The sequence below is a fragment of the Micropterus salmoides genome, unplaced genomic scaffold (genome assembly GCF_014851395.1).
Source record: "Micropterus salmoides isolate LMB-PRFRI ecotype aquatic unplaced genomic scaffold, ASM1485139v1 Ms_hic_scaffold_17, whole genome shotgun sequence".
NCBI classification, from domain to species: domain Eukaryota; kingdom Metazoa; phylum Chordata; class Actinopteri; order Centrarchiformes; family Centrarchidae; genus Micropterus; species Micropterus salmoides.
In genome coordinates, this window is record NW_024040817.1 from 5029257 (window position 1) to 5045792 (window position 16536).

General features: G+C 42.7%; 1 protein-coding gene across 1 annotated transcript; it reads right to left on the reverse strand.

The window, feature by feature from the left end:
- Positions 1-1346: 1346 nt before the first annotated feature.
- On the reverse strand, positions 1347-14543 carry LOC119906885 (toll-like receptor 13). Its single transcript, XM_038724323.1, has 3 exons — positions 11983-14543; positions 3908-4025; positions 1347-3450 (listed from the first exon to the last, which is right to left on the reverse strand). The coding sequence occupies exons 1-3, from the start codon at positions 14483-14485 to the stop codon at positions 3210-3212; spliced, it is 2862 nt and encodes a 953-aa protein (XP_038580251.1). The 5' UTR covers positions 14486-14543; the 3' UTR covers positions 1347-3209.
- Between the last annotated feature and the right edge of the window lie 1993 nt (positions 14544-16536).

A 16536-nucleotide genomic window follows, 5' to 3' on the forward strand; every position in this document is an offset into this window, starting at 1 on the left:
CAAGGGCATGTTTACCGTTGTGTTACATCACCTTTCCTTATAACAACACTCAATAAGCGTTTGGGAACTGAGGAGACTAATTGTTGAAGCTTTGTAGATGGAATTCTTTCCCATTCTTGCTTGATTTACAACTTCAGTTACTCAACAGTCCGGGTACTCCGTTTTGCGCTTCATAATGCGCCACACATTTTCAATGGGAGACAGATCTGGACTGCAGGCAGGGCAGTCTGGTATCCGCACTCTTTCACTACGAAGCCACGCTGTTGTAACACGTGCAGAATGTGCCATGGCATTGTCTTACTGAAAAAAACAGGGACGTCCCTGACAAAGACGTTGCTCCAAAACCTATGTGTACCTTTCAGCATTAAGGGTGCCTTCACAGAAGTTACCCATGCCATGGGCACTAACACACCCCCATACAATCACAGATGCTGGCTTCTGAACTTTGTATGGATAACAATCCGTCTCTGAATCTTTTGATGATATTATGGACCGTAGATGATGAAATCCCTAAATTCCTGGCAATTGTATGTTGAGAAACGTTGTTCTTAAACTGTTGGGCTATTTGCTCACACAGTTGTTTACAAAGTGGTGAACCTCGCCCCATCCTTGCTTGTGACTGAGCCTTTCGGGGACGCTCCTTTTATACCCAATCATGACACTCACCTGTTTCCAATTAACCTGTTCACCTGTGGAATGTTCCAAACAGGTGGTTTTTGAGCATTCCTCAACTTTCCCAGTCTTTTGTTGGAACGTGTTGCAGGCATCAAATTCAAAGTGTGTGAATATTTATCTGATAAGTTTATCAGTTTAAACATTAAATATCTTGTCTTGGTAGTGTATTAAATTGAATATGGGTTGAAAAGGTTTTGCAAATGAATGTATTCTGGTTTTATAAAACCATCAAATACGAGTCCCGCACCTCGAGTCTGAGGCAAGTCTGAAGTGTTTTTAGGACCAAGTCGAGTCTGAAGTCACTGTGACTTAAGTCTCTAACTCGAGTCCCTATCTCTGCCAGGATTAACTAAGCCTGGCTGTAAGCCTGGTCTGGAGCAGGCTGGCTACACAGAATAAATCACCATGATAACTTATGTGCTACTGCTTTCGTGAAACCGAGTGACGGCAAAATTCAGCCAGGATATCTGGAAAATCCAAGCTTAATCTGCTATCTTGGTTTTGTGAACCCGCCCTCTGCAGTATACAGTATATATACAGTCTCACACACAAAGAGCTTCATAATATAAACATAGAGGATATGAATTAATTAGTACAACAGGAAAACAAATGAGGAACCAAAACTGCAGGAGGTTGTTATGATGCAGTTTATTTAAACAGTACACTTACAGAAACTACAGGGTTAGAGAAAAATTTAAGCAAATCCATTTTTCCTCATTTACGTTTCATTAACTACAGGAGGAACTACAGTAGTTTCAAAAAGAATTAAAATAAAATAGCTACAATCTTTGCACTTTGGAAAAGAAGCTTAGACATCAGATAGAATCAGGAATTTTCAGAAAATCCGATCAACGATAAATCTGCAAAAAAATAAAAGAAACCAAAATGCATGAGCCACTTCCACTGTCTATTTGAGTGGATACACTTAATAAAAATAACAGGAGTTTAGTCCTAATTTTACAGAGAAATAAATAAATATATAATCCATGTCACCATGTCCTACAGAGAAAAAAGACTTCCCTCTAAGTCTGGTAAAAGTGAAGTGAAAACATGATGTAATGCCATTAAAGCAGAAGATAACCACTCACGTACTCGCATGCCCTACTGTGGTCAAGGCAGTTAGCCTCTTTCAGTCCGTTTGAGCTCCTACCCCTCTGACAGCAGTAACTGTTGTCCTGAGTCCACGGTCCGGTTCTGCACTAAGGAGACGCTTTAGGGCCCGTGTCCACCAAAGCGTTTTTCGCCAGCTGAAAACGCCCAGCAGGGAGCGCTATGGGGCGTTTTTTCCGACTGCTTTGGTTGCTATGATACATAAAATCCCCGGAAGTGATGTTGCAAGTAGTTCTACCTGACTTGTCAACACAGAGCAGAGCACTTGCTCTGGGCCTCTCATAGAGATAGTAACCGTTGCTACGGTGTGGTATTTTTCCCGGCCCTTCTCTGCTGTGATTGGACGACTAAGTAAAAAGTGACAGTGATGAGCGCAGTGTTTTCCCGAAGTTGTACATTTTAGACTCTCAGTGACCGTAAAAAAACGCTCAGCGCTCAGCATCCACCGCGAAAAAGACGCTCAGCGCCTCGTCACGCTGCTGCCGTTTTTACCAGCGTGTAAAAACACGGCGCTCCCATTGCAATGAATTGAAAAAAGGAATCAGAAAAACACACTTTGGTGGACACGGGCCCTCAGACTCATTTTCACGCATCACGTTGTTATACGAGCTCTCAGAAACTCCTGCAGGGTAAATTGAACTAACCAAACACGTTTAGGGCTGACTGACAGAAACACTAGAAACTAACCTAACAACAAAGAATAAGAAGAATCTTATAATAAGGGCTTTAAAATAATCAAATACAAGTGATTAAATAATTGACTTTAAGCAATTTCAACCAGTTAAAAGATGAAGGCAGGTAAAGCAAAACACACTAAGGAATATATACTTATTATACTTCAAATAAAATCATGTAGAATCAGTGAAGGCTCTTAAATAAAAGTCTCTTTTAACCAGCGATTTCAAAGAGTTCATTTATTTTAATATTCAGCCGACCTGATTTCCTCGGGTAGACTGCTCTACAAACAACCCATAATGCAACACTTAGTGACACTACATTACAATAGCCTCTTATATTTGGGCTAATAGAACAATGACTCCTCTATCTTCATCATATTTCATTTGAGAGGAGCTAAATATTTTCATGGATTCTGTCTGTCAGATTGTTTTTAACAGTCTAACTTTTCTATTTGGGACAGTTTCAAGCTGGGACTACAGCTTCCATCATGCTTTGGGGGAAAGAAGGAAGTGGAATGTTGTTTTTCTTTAATCCTATTTTTGTTGACATTTTGGAAAATTTCATTACAACTTTATGATTAAAACTCATATTTGACTGAGTTATGACTCTCTGCTTATTCAGCAACTCAATATGTGGTCCCAGCTCAAGAAACTCATTTTCAGGAGAATCTGAATCTCTTATATTTTCTCTTTCTCTTCTTGTTTTTCATTGCAACTGTAAGGAACCTCGCAGGTCCGGTAATATACTCAGCATCCTGCCGGTCCAGTCAGGAGGTCTGCGGTCTCTGTGGGAGCGTCCCCGGTCTCCAGAGCTCTGCTGACGTTCTGCCAGAAGACTCCTTTGTGTTGGCCGGCCTGCGGCCAGCTCAGGTAGGTGCGTCCCTTCACCAGCTTCCTCATGCGGTAGTACGGAGACAGCTGCTGGGCCGGGATCTCCTCCAGAAACAGCAGGATCAGAACGTCCTTGTGCTCGTCAAACAGGCGGAAGCTGCAGCAACACAAACAGGACAGACCGTGAGGACTGAATCGGTCTGAGAGGCTGAAAGCTGCCGTCTACTAGTTTAATTTAACGTTTTATTCATTTACTACTTTATCTTCAAAGGAGTTTATTTGACCTCACCGTTGAAATTCTACATAAAATTAGAGCATTCTGTTGGACACCGTGTCAACAGAGTTGTTAATTAATTGTGTGTAACAGATCATGATTTACACACCGTTACATACTCACAGACATTGTGTCTTTTATGACAGACCGGCGACTTCATGAACAAAATAATTCATTCTAGCGCTTCATTCATGCTTCTCATGTGTCATGGTTTAATGTTGATACTTAAAGTAATCTAGATCAGCTGTCACATATTCTGATCTGCTCACCCTTTCCCCTACAAATATCCACTTTAATTTCTTTTCAAGGAAGACTGAATAATGGAAGGCGGCGCCCCCACCTGGCCATCTGGATCTCTCTGGAGCACCACTCGCTCTGCAGGTAGCGCTGGCTGATCACACAGATGGTCTTCCTGCTGCCATAGATGGCGTCTGTGATGTTGTCCATGATGGGCTTCCCTGTGGAGACAGCAGTTTACACGTCTGTAGCCACCAACTGAACATTTTTTCTGAGACATCTGTTAGCCATTTGCCTTTTCAATAGCTAGTTAGCTGATGCTAAGGCTAGCGTCTCTTCTGACAGCCAGAAGTGATGCAAGATGGCGTGCTGACGTCACACGTTGCTGTAAGCGCTGTCCTAGAAGGCTGTTCGAAAACCAATGTTCACAGAGATGCCTTCACTCGAAAGTTCTGCTTTCTGAGGCAACTGTCCATTATGGTAGAGAGGCAACTGCCTTCTGTTTCAAACACCGCCTAAGTCAGTGCAGCTGATTCTGTGCTGCTCTCAGATCTGTTTGTCCTGTAGATCAACTTATTTAATATCATGCTGCTGAGTCCTGATTTAGTCTTCCCTCCTCTTTGTGTCTTTGTTTGGGGAAATAACCTCTTTAAATGTGACTGTGGCTCCTTTTCACCTTAATAATAATTTATTTAATTTTAATTCAGTGATAAACTCCTGGACTTTAATAGCTCCTGTGTTTCAGCAGATTTTCTGCTCATGTTCAAAACTTTCTGCACATTCAGAATCTCTCCCACAGGTCTGTGTTCTCTGAGATGTCCAGAAAAAAGTCAGAATATTACCAGACTAACGTCATCATTTACTGAGAAGTCTACCTGTCCTTTACTCTGCTGTGGATTACGTTATTGATCCGCTGGTGGTAACATTATCCCTTCAGAGCGTTTGACTGACGCAGTTTGGGACTGCATGTTGCAAGTGAAACTGAAACTAACCGACAACACTTGTGATCAGGCAGAAATCACTCCACAAATCCACACGTTGACTTCAGCAACTCTGATAACGTGCAGCTCACAGTCCCAAACAGAACAAGGTTGTGTTTCTACCAGCTATGTTACCACTCGTCACAGCTGTCTGGACTCACAGAGCGAGTGGGTTCAGTTGATTACTATCAGGGCGTACGCCGGTGTCAATCAGCTGGGCGGAGTTGATTTGCTCTGCGAGTCTTATCAGTTATACATTTGGATTTCACTGCGTAAGAAAACGAATGTGTTTTGACAGTTTATGAAAAATATATATTGCGCGAGACTCGCGAGACAGCTTTATTCCTGTGGAGAAATCTTGTCACAATGTAATCTCGCGTGATCTCGTGGCACGAGATTTCGTCACATCTCTACTAAATACCCAAACCTTGCTGATCCGATCCCTGTTGTCTTCTGCCTTACGGCTTCAGCTACAGAACCTCGACTAACAGTAAAACTGGTACCAGGGGTCTTAAAGAGGAGGATGTGGACTTCTGCATTATCAAAGTGGCCCAGCGATGCATCTCTCTGGCTTTTGTATAATGGGCTGCTCAAGTGGCTCACAGAGCGACTGGTCTGACTCTGATCTGCCCTGACTGTCACTGAGAAGAAGATTCTGTTTTCATGCTGCTGTTTATTTGGTTGTACTGACGAGTGATTGATGTCCCATCACTGTTCCAGTTGCTTATCCTCAAACCGGAGAGAGCACAGACCACTATTGGTCTGGTTCAGTGGAGCGGAGCGCTCCACAGGAGAATGCAAGATGTACATAACGGACACACTGCAGTGGGGTTTGTCCTTACAACAGGTTGAGGCAGAGTTCACTACAGCTTCTCCAAACCTCAGACAGAGATTGATTTTTAAGGTTGATACTGACTGCTGCTGTCTAAAGTACCATTTTAAATTGGGAAGTACTATGCAAGTAAAATCTACACCACAAGCCACCCCAAAACAAATGAAGCATGTTTGATGAAGCCAGTAGGCCACCAGGCACGTGTCAGTGAATCTGTCACAGTGAGCTGAAAAAAAGAAACGTGAAACCCCTCAGTGGGAAGCAAAGACTGTAAAGATAACAGTGTACTGTATCTGCTCTGCATTCACAACATCTGGCAGGAAAAGATAAGAGGATGATGAAGGGAGGACCAACAAGAGAAATCTACAGCAATAACAACAACAACAATAATACCAAAAGTAGTTTTAAACAATTACCCCCAAATATTGAACGTGGTTTCAAAGCACCATACGGTACCGGTTCTGGTGGTCATCTAAAAGAACCATTAAGTTAGCTGCGCAGCTAAATGAGATAACTAAATGTAAAAAGAAACAAATGGAGTAAAACCAAAAACAAATGGAGTAAAAGTAAACAGTATAAAGGTGAATAAAATGAAAATACTCAAAGTATGAGTCCCTCTAAAATGTTCTTATGTTCAGTCCTTGAGTAAATGTATATTTAGGTAAGTGTTGACATTTCAGTATTTAACCAAGACCAGCATTTTTTTCCAATCTTAACCAAATGCTGTGACAGCCTAAACAGGACCATAAAAGAAGATCATCATTCTTTAGTTTACATTGAATATCAATGTTTCGCAACTTACGAAATAAATTCATTAAAAGCTTTTTATCGCGTTGATGAAACACTATCTCCTACATTTCGAACTAAATATTTGCTGTCACAAATTCGTACTTAATAAAAGAAATCTCTAGGGCTGAACCCCAACCTCCTCCTGAACGGTGTTTTCAGCGTTCTTTATAGAAGATGGAAATTTCAGTATTGTGACAACACAAGTGCAGATTCAACCGTTCTGGCCACATTTAAAGCTGCTGGTGCTGTGTGATACATCAGTTCCAGATTGCAGGCTGGAAGGGAATAATAGAGATTCAGAATCAATCAGAACTTGATCCATTCGGTCGATAACATTTGGAAAGTCTGAAAGAGTCGCACAATTTTCCAAGATGGCGCTGAGTATAGCTGCCTCAGTGTTCAGTGCGCTTTGTTTTGTTTTTCTGTTAATTCAGTTTTCGGCTGTGATTCCCAGAGCTCTTTCACCAGGGAGGAGCTCATGAACATCACGGGAACAACTCCAGCAGATTTAATTCCCACTCTTCTTACGTCATCAGTGGAATTATTGGACATTTAATGATGGCCTCGCTCGCTGTCGTTTGTGCTGTGAAGCGCCGCAGGAGAGGCAAAAGAGCCGGGTCGCTCGTGCGTTTTCTATCGGCGCGGACTCCGCACACTGCTACCGGCAATACTTCTCTCCAGCGTGCGCTCACTGTGCAACAAACTGGACGAACTTCAGCTTCTGGTGGGGAAAAACAGAGACTTTTATTCATCTTCTGTTCTGTGCTTCACGGAGACCTGGCTATCTGAACTGATACTGGACTCTGCACTGCAGCTGGCTGGTTTCCAACTGTACAGAGCGACCGCGACACAGAACTCCCCGGCAAAACAAAAGGTGGAGGTGTCTGTTTTTATATTAACAATGGCTGGTGTACCGACATGACAGTGATTCAGCAGCTCTGTTCTCCTAATCTGGAATATTTTATCATTAACTGTAAACTGTTTTACTCCCCCCGTGAGTTTGCTTCATTCACTCTGGTCGGTGTTTACATCTCACTGCACGCCAACGTTCAGGACGCACAGAGCATGCTGGCCGACCGGATACTATATGTGGAGCAGACAAACCCGGACTCCCTTGTTATTGTTCTCAGTAACTTTAACTGGGGGAATCTCAGCCAAGAACTCCCCAAATACAGACAGTTTATAAAGTGTCCAGCCAGAGAGGGGAATACTTTGGATCACTGCTACACCACAGTTAGCAGTGCCTATCACGCCGTCACAAACGCTCCACTGGGACACTGATCACATGATGGTCCATCTGATTCCTGCTTACAGGCAAAAACTAAAGCTCTGTAAACCTGTAGTGAGGACATCAAAGAAGTGGACTAGTGAAGCTGTTGAGGACCTCTGGCATGTTTGGACTGCACTGACTGGGATGTTTTCAAGAAGGCTACCAACAATCTGGATGAGTTTACAGAGGCTGTTACGTCGTACATCAGCTTCTGTGAGGACAGCTGCATTCCAACACGGACCAGGGTGAGTTATAACAATGACAAACCCTGGTTTATAGCCAATCTCAGACAGCTGAGGTTGGAAAAGGAGGAGGCATTTAGGAGTGGTGACAGGGCCGGGTGTATAAACTATAAACACAAAGTCCCCCACTCCATAAACGATTCTCGCCTGGCAAATGAGCTGAACCAGTTCTATTGCCGCTTTGAGATTCAGACACCATCCCCGTGACTCCTCCGCTCAGCTTCAGACTCAGTCCACCACTTCTTCCCCTCACTCCTCAGAGATGGCCAGCTCCACCCCCTCCCCTCCTCTCTCCATCACAGAGGGGGAAGTCAACGGTCTTTTCAAGAGGCAGAAACCCCACAAAGCAGCTGGGCCATACTCTGTCTCCCCATCCCCCCTGAAGCACTGTGCTGATCAGCTGTCTCCGGGGTTCACAGACATTTTTAACACCTCACTGGAGACATGCCATGTAATATTTTGCACGTTATTGTCACCTGCCCAGGGACTGCAGATGGGAATGACCTTTTAGCTCAGTACAGTACATATATTGTGCATTGTCCCTGTTAACTAAATAAATGAAATGTGCCAGCCTGCTTCAAAGCCTCCACCATCATCCCTGTCCCCAAGAAACCAAGGACCACAAGACAATAATGTGGTTATGTCCTAAATCCTTTGAACGCCTTGTGTTGTCCCACCTAAAATCAACTACAGATCCACTCCTGGACCCCCTGTAGTTCGCCCACTGAACCAACAGGTCTGTAGATAATGCAGTTAACATGGCCCTTCACTACATCCTCCAGCACCTGGACTCCCCAGGAACCAACGCCAGGATCCTGTTTGTGGATTTCAGCTCTGCTTTTAACACCATCATCCCGGCCCTGCTGCAGGACAAGCTCTCTCAGCTGAACGTGCCTGATCCACCTGCAGGTGGATCACTGACTTCCTGACGGACAGGAAGCAGCACGTGAAGCTGGGAAAACATGTCTCTGACTCCAGGACCCTCAGCACCGGTCCCCCTCAAAGATGCGTTCTTTCCCCCCATCTCTTCTCTATATACACCAACAGCTGCACCTCCAGTCACCAGTCTGTCAAGCTCCTGAAGTTTACAGATGACACCACCCTCATTGGGCTCATCTCAGGTGGGAGTTCAGCCATCTGGTGACCTGGTGCAGCCAGAACAGTCTGGAGCTCAACGCTCTGAACTTCAGAAAGAGCACAGCCCCACCCTCCCCCATCATCCTGTGTGACTCCCCAGTCACCACTGTGGAGTCCTTCCGCTTCCTGGGCTGAACATCACCTCCCTCACCAAGAAGGCCCAGCAGAGGATCTACTTCCTGCAGCAGCTGAAGAAGTTCAGCCTGCCAAAGACAATGATGGTGCACTTCTACACCGCCATCATTGAGCCCATCCTCACCTCCTCCAACACCATCTGGTACGGTGCTGCCACTGCCAGGGACAAATTGGCTGCAATCTTACTTCTCTTTTCCGGACCTGTACACCTCGAGGACTCTGACTGTATGTTTGTCTACGTGTAGCACCTTATCAACACAGCAAATTCTTCATATTTGTAAAACACTACTTGGCAATAAAGCTCCTTCTGATTCTGACGATTATCATTATCATCACGTTAGCAGAGAGCTAAACCAGAAGCTATCCACAGAAGTCAACACAAATGGAACATACAGCACCACTGCAAGCTAGCGTTTTGGTGGTGTTATTGCACAGCAACACAGACCCCAACGCACAACTACAAATGCCCACAATGCTGTAGCTACGTGCGTAGCTTACGCTCTAGGCTATGGTGAAGATTGGATGTAGAAGTATAAATCAGGCTTTAGAAACTGAGTAGGGATAAGAGTTAAGGTAACCCAGAACACTCATAAAGCTGTTCCACAGAGATTACAAACAAATTAAGAACACAATGTTAATTTTCTCTTGAAGAAAACCTTACTTTAATACTTAAGGGCCTAGAGCTGGGCCATATGAAATTCATAACCCTATATAGGTCATTTTTGTAAATTCAATTAAGTATCTACTGCATCATAAAAGGTGCGTATACGATTCTGTAGAAATCCAATACCATGAAAAATACCATGATCTAGAGTGAACAGCGGCACCGCAAGTAATGTAACGGTTGTAGGTTAGCAAACTGCTGCTTCTTGCCGCTGCAAAGCTAACATTAGAGGATGAGACGGCGCCAGAGCAGCTCCAGACAGCGACACTCTCCCACTGCTACAGCTAACATCACAACAACAGCATGTCTTGAACTAGAAAGTAAGCTGGACACCTTCCCAAAAGATCCACACCATGGGGGAAACCAAACTGTGAGTTTGATTCAACTAAACTTGACAAGACAGGTGTGAATACACACTAAATCATGGCCTGAATCTAGGATTTTCTTCAGCATAACAATGAGTTCAACATTCTAAAGGTTTGCTGTAGCTCAACCATTTATTAATGTCCCACTCCATCCATGTTGTGATTGGTCAGTTCTTAAAAAGTGACATTGACAAGGGCATCTGCTTTATCAGAAGTTGAACATGTTTCAGCAAAAAGGCAATTCATAAAATTCTGGAGCGACGGGCTGCCGCTGCTAAATGTACAGAACTGAAACAATGCAGTGGTTTTTTTCCTCACAGCAGGTTGAGGCAGAGTTCACTGCAGCTTCTATAAACCTTCGATAGAGATTGATTTTTTTTAAGGTTGATACTGACTCATGTTTGACACAAGGCCGCTGATGTCTAAAGTACCATTTTATCTGAGAAGTACTATGCAAAAATAATTCTGTTCTACACCACAAACTGCTCCAAAACCAATGAAGCATGTTTGATGAAGCCAGTAGGCTACCAGGCACGTGTAAGTGAATCTATCACAGAGAGCTGAAATAAAGAGATGTGAAACCCCTCAGTGCGATGCAAAGACTGTAAAAATAACTGTACTGTATCTGCTCTGCATTCACAACATCTCTGACAGAAAAAATATAAGAGAAAGAGGAAGAGAGGACGACAAGACAAACCAAAAAAAATTGCTAAAAGCTGTTTCAAGCAATTACCCCCGAATATTTAAAGTGACCTCGATGCAGTACACCGTACAGTACCGGTTCTTGTGGTTGTGGTGTCCGAACAATAATGCTGCGATGATGTGTTGAGAGGAAACCCGCTTGACACTTGATCATAAAAGTTTATTAAATCAAGGAGTTCAGCATCAATTACAAGCTCTGCAGCAGCTTGGAGAGTGACCCAGCCCGATGGCCACTCTGTCTCTCTGTACATCAAACACAGCTTATATAGGACATGTTTAGGTATCTGTTAGGTACCAGAGAAGGGTTTGAGTCTGCAAAATAAAGCTCCAACCCATAGAAGGGTACAGTACTATTCTGAGATAACAAAACAAGGGGTTAGAGGTCAAATTCTATAGAAGGGTTCAGTCCCTACATAACCACCAATCACTGCTCTCCCTGTAGAAGGTCACTGACCCTCTGTCCTGCTGCTACAGTGCTATTTTGAACTGTTATGAGTCAAATGCACGCCACATATTCCCCCCTGCGAGTCTTGATTGAGTCTTGAAAAACAAAAAGAGAACAATTTCTCCAACACATGATTCTTGCAGTATTATTTTTAACAATATATCAACTTTATGGAGTGTGAGAACGAAAAACCTGTCCGGCAGCCTTCATTCCAAAATGCCCTTCAAGACAAGGAGTTCAGCATCAATTACAAGCTCTGCAGCAGCTTGGAGAGTCACTGACCCTCTGTCCTGCTGCTACAGTGCTATTTTGAACTGTTATGAGTCAAATGCACATATATTGGACACCACATGGTCAACTAAAAGAACCATTAAGTTGGCTGCACAGTTAACTGAGCAAAGTAGCTAACGGTAGTTAGCAGCAGTTAAGACCTGATCTGTGATAATGCACCTCTTATTTTTGAAGTAGTATGAATTCAGCAGGTGGAGAGTAGTCTCAAGTCTTACCCATTGTACCTTTATCTCAAACAAAAGATTGTATTTTCTAAGCTTAGGCCACAGTCCAAATCTGTCGAGGATGTGTGATGAATGATGAAGACAGACAGAGGAAGTGTTTACCTGGTTGGAAGTCTCTGTGGTGCAGACAGAGCCTCCAGCCCTGCTCTCCTTCCAGCACTGGAAGCATCTCTCTGTAAACCCAGGCCTCGTCGTGAACGTTGTAGGAGATGAAGGCGTCGTATTGGTGAGGAGCTCCGTTCTTCTTCTTCTTCCTGCTATCATAGAGGAAGGCCAGGAAGAGGTAGTATGCGTAGGCTAGCTGCCACCTCAGAAAGTGGAAGACGAAGGCAGCGAGAAGAGTTAGCAAAGTCAGACAAGTGCTGCAAATGAAGCAGAGGAAGCCGACGTCCATCCAACAGGACTGGATGTCAAAGTCCAGCAACTTGTTTCCTTGCTCCACCACAGGAAAGGAACAGGTGTACATATGGGCGTTAACAACCTGAGTTTGGTTGTTGTTCTTCACCCATTGGATAAAGCCGGCATTAGAGCAGTCACAGGTGAAAGGATTATTGTCCAGGTCCAGATATGTGAGTGCAGGGAGAGACTGGAAGACCGTCTCACTGATCACTGTAATCTTACTGTTACTCAGTTTTAAAAATGTGAGTGCAGACAGGTCGGCCTGGGCCAGAAAATCCAAAGATTTGAGCTTACTGTAAGAGAGATCGAGAGCCTGCAGGTTTGGGATTGGCTGAAACAGTTCAGGACCCAAATCTGACAAATCATTCTGACTGAGTGTCAGACGCTTGAGCTGGGGATTGTTTCTAAATGTGTCGGGATCTGGAGCAGAAATATATAAATTCTCAGCTGTGAAGTCCTCTAAATGTTTCATAGTCTGTAGAATTTGCATTGGTATATCAAGGGGGAAGCCAGATTGATCACTAATGCATAGCATTGTGAAAACTTTCAATGATTTTAAATGGAACATAGTTTTAAAGAAGTTTGAATGAGGACCCTTAAAGCCACCGTCAATACTGAAGTAGACCGTGAGATTTTCCAATTGTTGTAAATCTGCAAATTCATTTTCAAACTTGAGTGGAAGAGACACTGTAAGAGTTCTGAGGTTGTTCAATCCATCAAAAGCGTTACTTTTCACACTTCCAATATGTTTTGACGCCAGATCCAAATATTTTAGGGAACCTAAACCTTGAAAATCCCCATTTTCAAGAATTGATACAAAGTGTTTGTTCAAATTCAAGAACTCAAGCTTCTGCAGTCCTGTTTTGAAGGCGCCTCCAAATGTCCACAGCAAGTTGTTACTCATATCTAAAACCTTCAGATCATTAAGATTTTCAAATACGCACCCATCCAGTTTGGCAATGCGGTTATAGTCCAGATGCAGCTCTGTAAGTCGCGTTGTGTTTATGAAATCCTCACATGTCAACTCAGAGATACGATTGGCACTAAGACGTAGAACCTCGAGGGAGGAGAGACTCCTAATGTCATCTGGCACTTTGGGGAGGAAGTTGACGTCTAGAGTTAGGGACCTCAGACTCTTCATCAATCTCATCGAGCCATTTAGCAGCTCACTCGTGTAAGTGTTGGACAAGTCGAGTTCATTAAGCTGAGAGCAAGTTACAAGTTTTGAACTTACATTGGTAATATGGTTGTACAACAGGTCCAGCCTCCTTAGTGTCGATATTTTGCACACTGTAGCTAAGAGACCTTTGTTGATCCACTTCTGCATATAATTCAGCCTCAGATGCATCAGTGAGTCAAGACTCTGCAGGACTTTTTGGATCTCTTCAAAAGGAATCAAAGTGCCGCTGAAATCCAGCTGAGTTATGTTCCTTAGTAAAGTCTTGTCAGGTATGTCCCATTTCAAGCCAGCAGCTCGACCACTGTCAGAAAGGTCTATCATCTCAAGGTGAGGAAAGATCTGTGTTGTGATGCTGAACTTTTCTAACTTAGCATTATCAGAAACATTTAACACCTTCAGTCCTGAGGACATGTTCAGCAGCAGATCTTTGGTCTGAAAGGAGGTAAATAGATTTGCTCTAATGTTCAGCTCCTGTAGGTGTGGTAGCTGTAAGATGGGCTGAATGTCAGTGACTTGTTGGAGATTGTTGTCATCCAGTAACAAAGTCTGTAAGCTGGACAGGAACTGAAAGGCAGAGGAATGAATGAACTGAATGTTGTTTCCTCCGAGGTCAAGCGTGGTGAGGTTGGACAGTCCCTGAAAGATGTTGCCTGTCAGCCTGGTGAGTTTGTTTTCATTCATGTAGAGGTTTGTCAGTGCCACCAAATTAGTGAAAGATCCATCGTCTACATGAGCAATCTGATTTAACTGCAGGAATAAATTTCTCAGCTTTGACAAGTGGCCAAAATCTTGCCTGTTAATCTGTTCAAGCTGATTGATGGAGAGTTTTACTGAGCTTGCATCTCTGGGGATGTCATCAGGGACAGTAACAAGTTCACGACCTGAGCAGTCCAAAGAAACATCAGCCGAGGCGTCTTCAGAATAACTGATGACGCAGCCTTTCAGTGAATAAGCCAGTGAAGAGTTAAGATGAAGCAGGAGACACAAAAGCAAGAGAAGACGTCTCTGTATTAAGTATGCTGACATGCTGATCTTTAGGACCACGGCTGGTTTGATTGTTGAGTTACTGTCAGGTGGAGATTTGTTGCTGTTCATGTTGTTCAGGGGTGAACATCTGGAGAGGACAACACAACATGTTGCACAACATGACTTCATCCCTTAAACCAATAGCTTTACATTGTGGGAAATGAGCTTGATTGACACCATACTCATGTCTTTGGTTAAATATCAAGCCACATGCAAGAAACCGTTAGCTTAGCTTAGCTTTTATTATTGATTAATCTTCTCATTACTTTTATGAATTGTTTGAACCTTGAAATGTCGGAAAATAAAATACGACAATTTTCTAAGTACAAGTTTCTTGATTCTAGTGCATCCTAGAAGAATCCTAAAACAAGACAAACTGTATTTGAAACAAGAAGAAATACTGTATGTCACCATATTACCAGATATTTCCCTAAGCCATGTCTAAACTGAGAGTTACTAAATTATTAAAATAATATATTTTTTTGAGGGGATGGTGGCGATAAAGAAATTAACATAATAGTTTTACACAAATACCGAAGGTAAAAAAACACACCAATATTTTTTTGTAATACTCACAGTTCATCTTTAAAGCATCAACTCTCAGCCGTCACAGCTCAGAACTGAAACGGAGGCTTCGTCTCAGTTCTCATATTTCCACAACAACAGCAGAGGTGGTCAGGTCAAGGTTAAGACTAACGTCTGACAGGAATAATTTAAATTCCTTTTATTACTGAATTATTGCTTCAATCTCAAAAGATTTTTTCTGAAACTGATATGCTACAGCAAGTGCCCAGTAAGCTGTTAACAGATATCTGCTTCTGTGTTTGTCACAGCAAAGTGATGTTGACAGATAGACACAGCGTAAATGAGCTATTCTTAGTCTGATTTAAATACTGACAGGAAGCATATAGACATGAGTTTAAGGCTGAAATAACACTGAGTGAGCGTAATCTGAAAGTATCAAGGTTGATGTTAACAAAGGCTCGGTGGGTATCAAATACAGTTGCAGTACACAATTTTTAAAGCAGGTTTGAATAAAATACTGTAAATTAAGATCACTTTCAAATATAGGCATTTTATAAATTAACTTCACCTATTAACAAAATACAACGGGGTGTAGTCACAAAAGTGAGTACACCCCTCACATTTTTGTAAATATCTGATTATACCTTTTCATGTGACAACACTGAAGAAATGACACTTTGCTACAATGTAAAGTAGTGAGTGTACAGCTTGTATAACCGAGTAAATCTGCTGTCCCCTCATGTCTAAACTGCTGGCAACAAAAGTGAGTACGCCCCTCAGTGAAAATGTCCACATTGGGCCTTAAATTCACGCTGGATAATTAATTAAGTATAGTATGACATTTATTTATCATCATTTCTAAAGGAATTGTGTAAGAAAGTATTGTGAACAAGCATTGGTTACACATAAGATGAAGGAGTGTCCTTAATCTTGTTGAAAATCAAAACACTGTAAAAGTAACTTATTGAGATTCTTTTCAGCACTAATATCAACAACATGGTAACATAACTACTCAAATAGAGGCACACATAATCAAGTAACTAAAAGATTTAATTAAACAGTTAATGCTTTGAGTCTTTGGAGACAGCAGTCTTTGTTTATTTAAAGTTCGGCTGTCCTGGATTATGTGACACTTAGGCATAAAAGGGGGTATCCCTTTGATAAGGTAATGAAACACAGAACAAGGTCAGTTGCCACGTTTACATATGTGTGGGGGGGGGGCAGTTGAGGTTTTCCTGCCCCCCTCCAAGGACAGTTCCGATAGGCTGTTCAGGGAAATGCTAATCGCTGGTTAATGTCCCTTTTGTCAGTTTAACAGTCAGGCACTGCGTTATCAGGCTGTCGGAATCAAAAGTGCCAGTTTTACGATCAACTGCTCAGGAATAGCACTTAGAGAAAGTGACCTCCACCCCCATTCTGTTGGGGTCCCTTCAGCAGTCTGTTGAAAGTTGATCTTTAACCCCCCTGCTCTCAGGGAGAGGGGAATAATTTTGAGTAGTTCAAATTTATTTAATATAAATGCACAA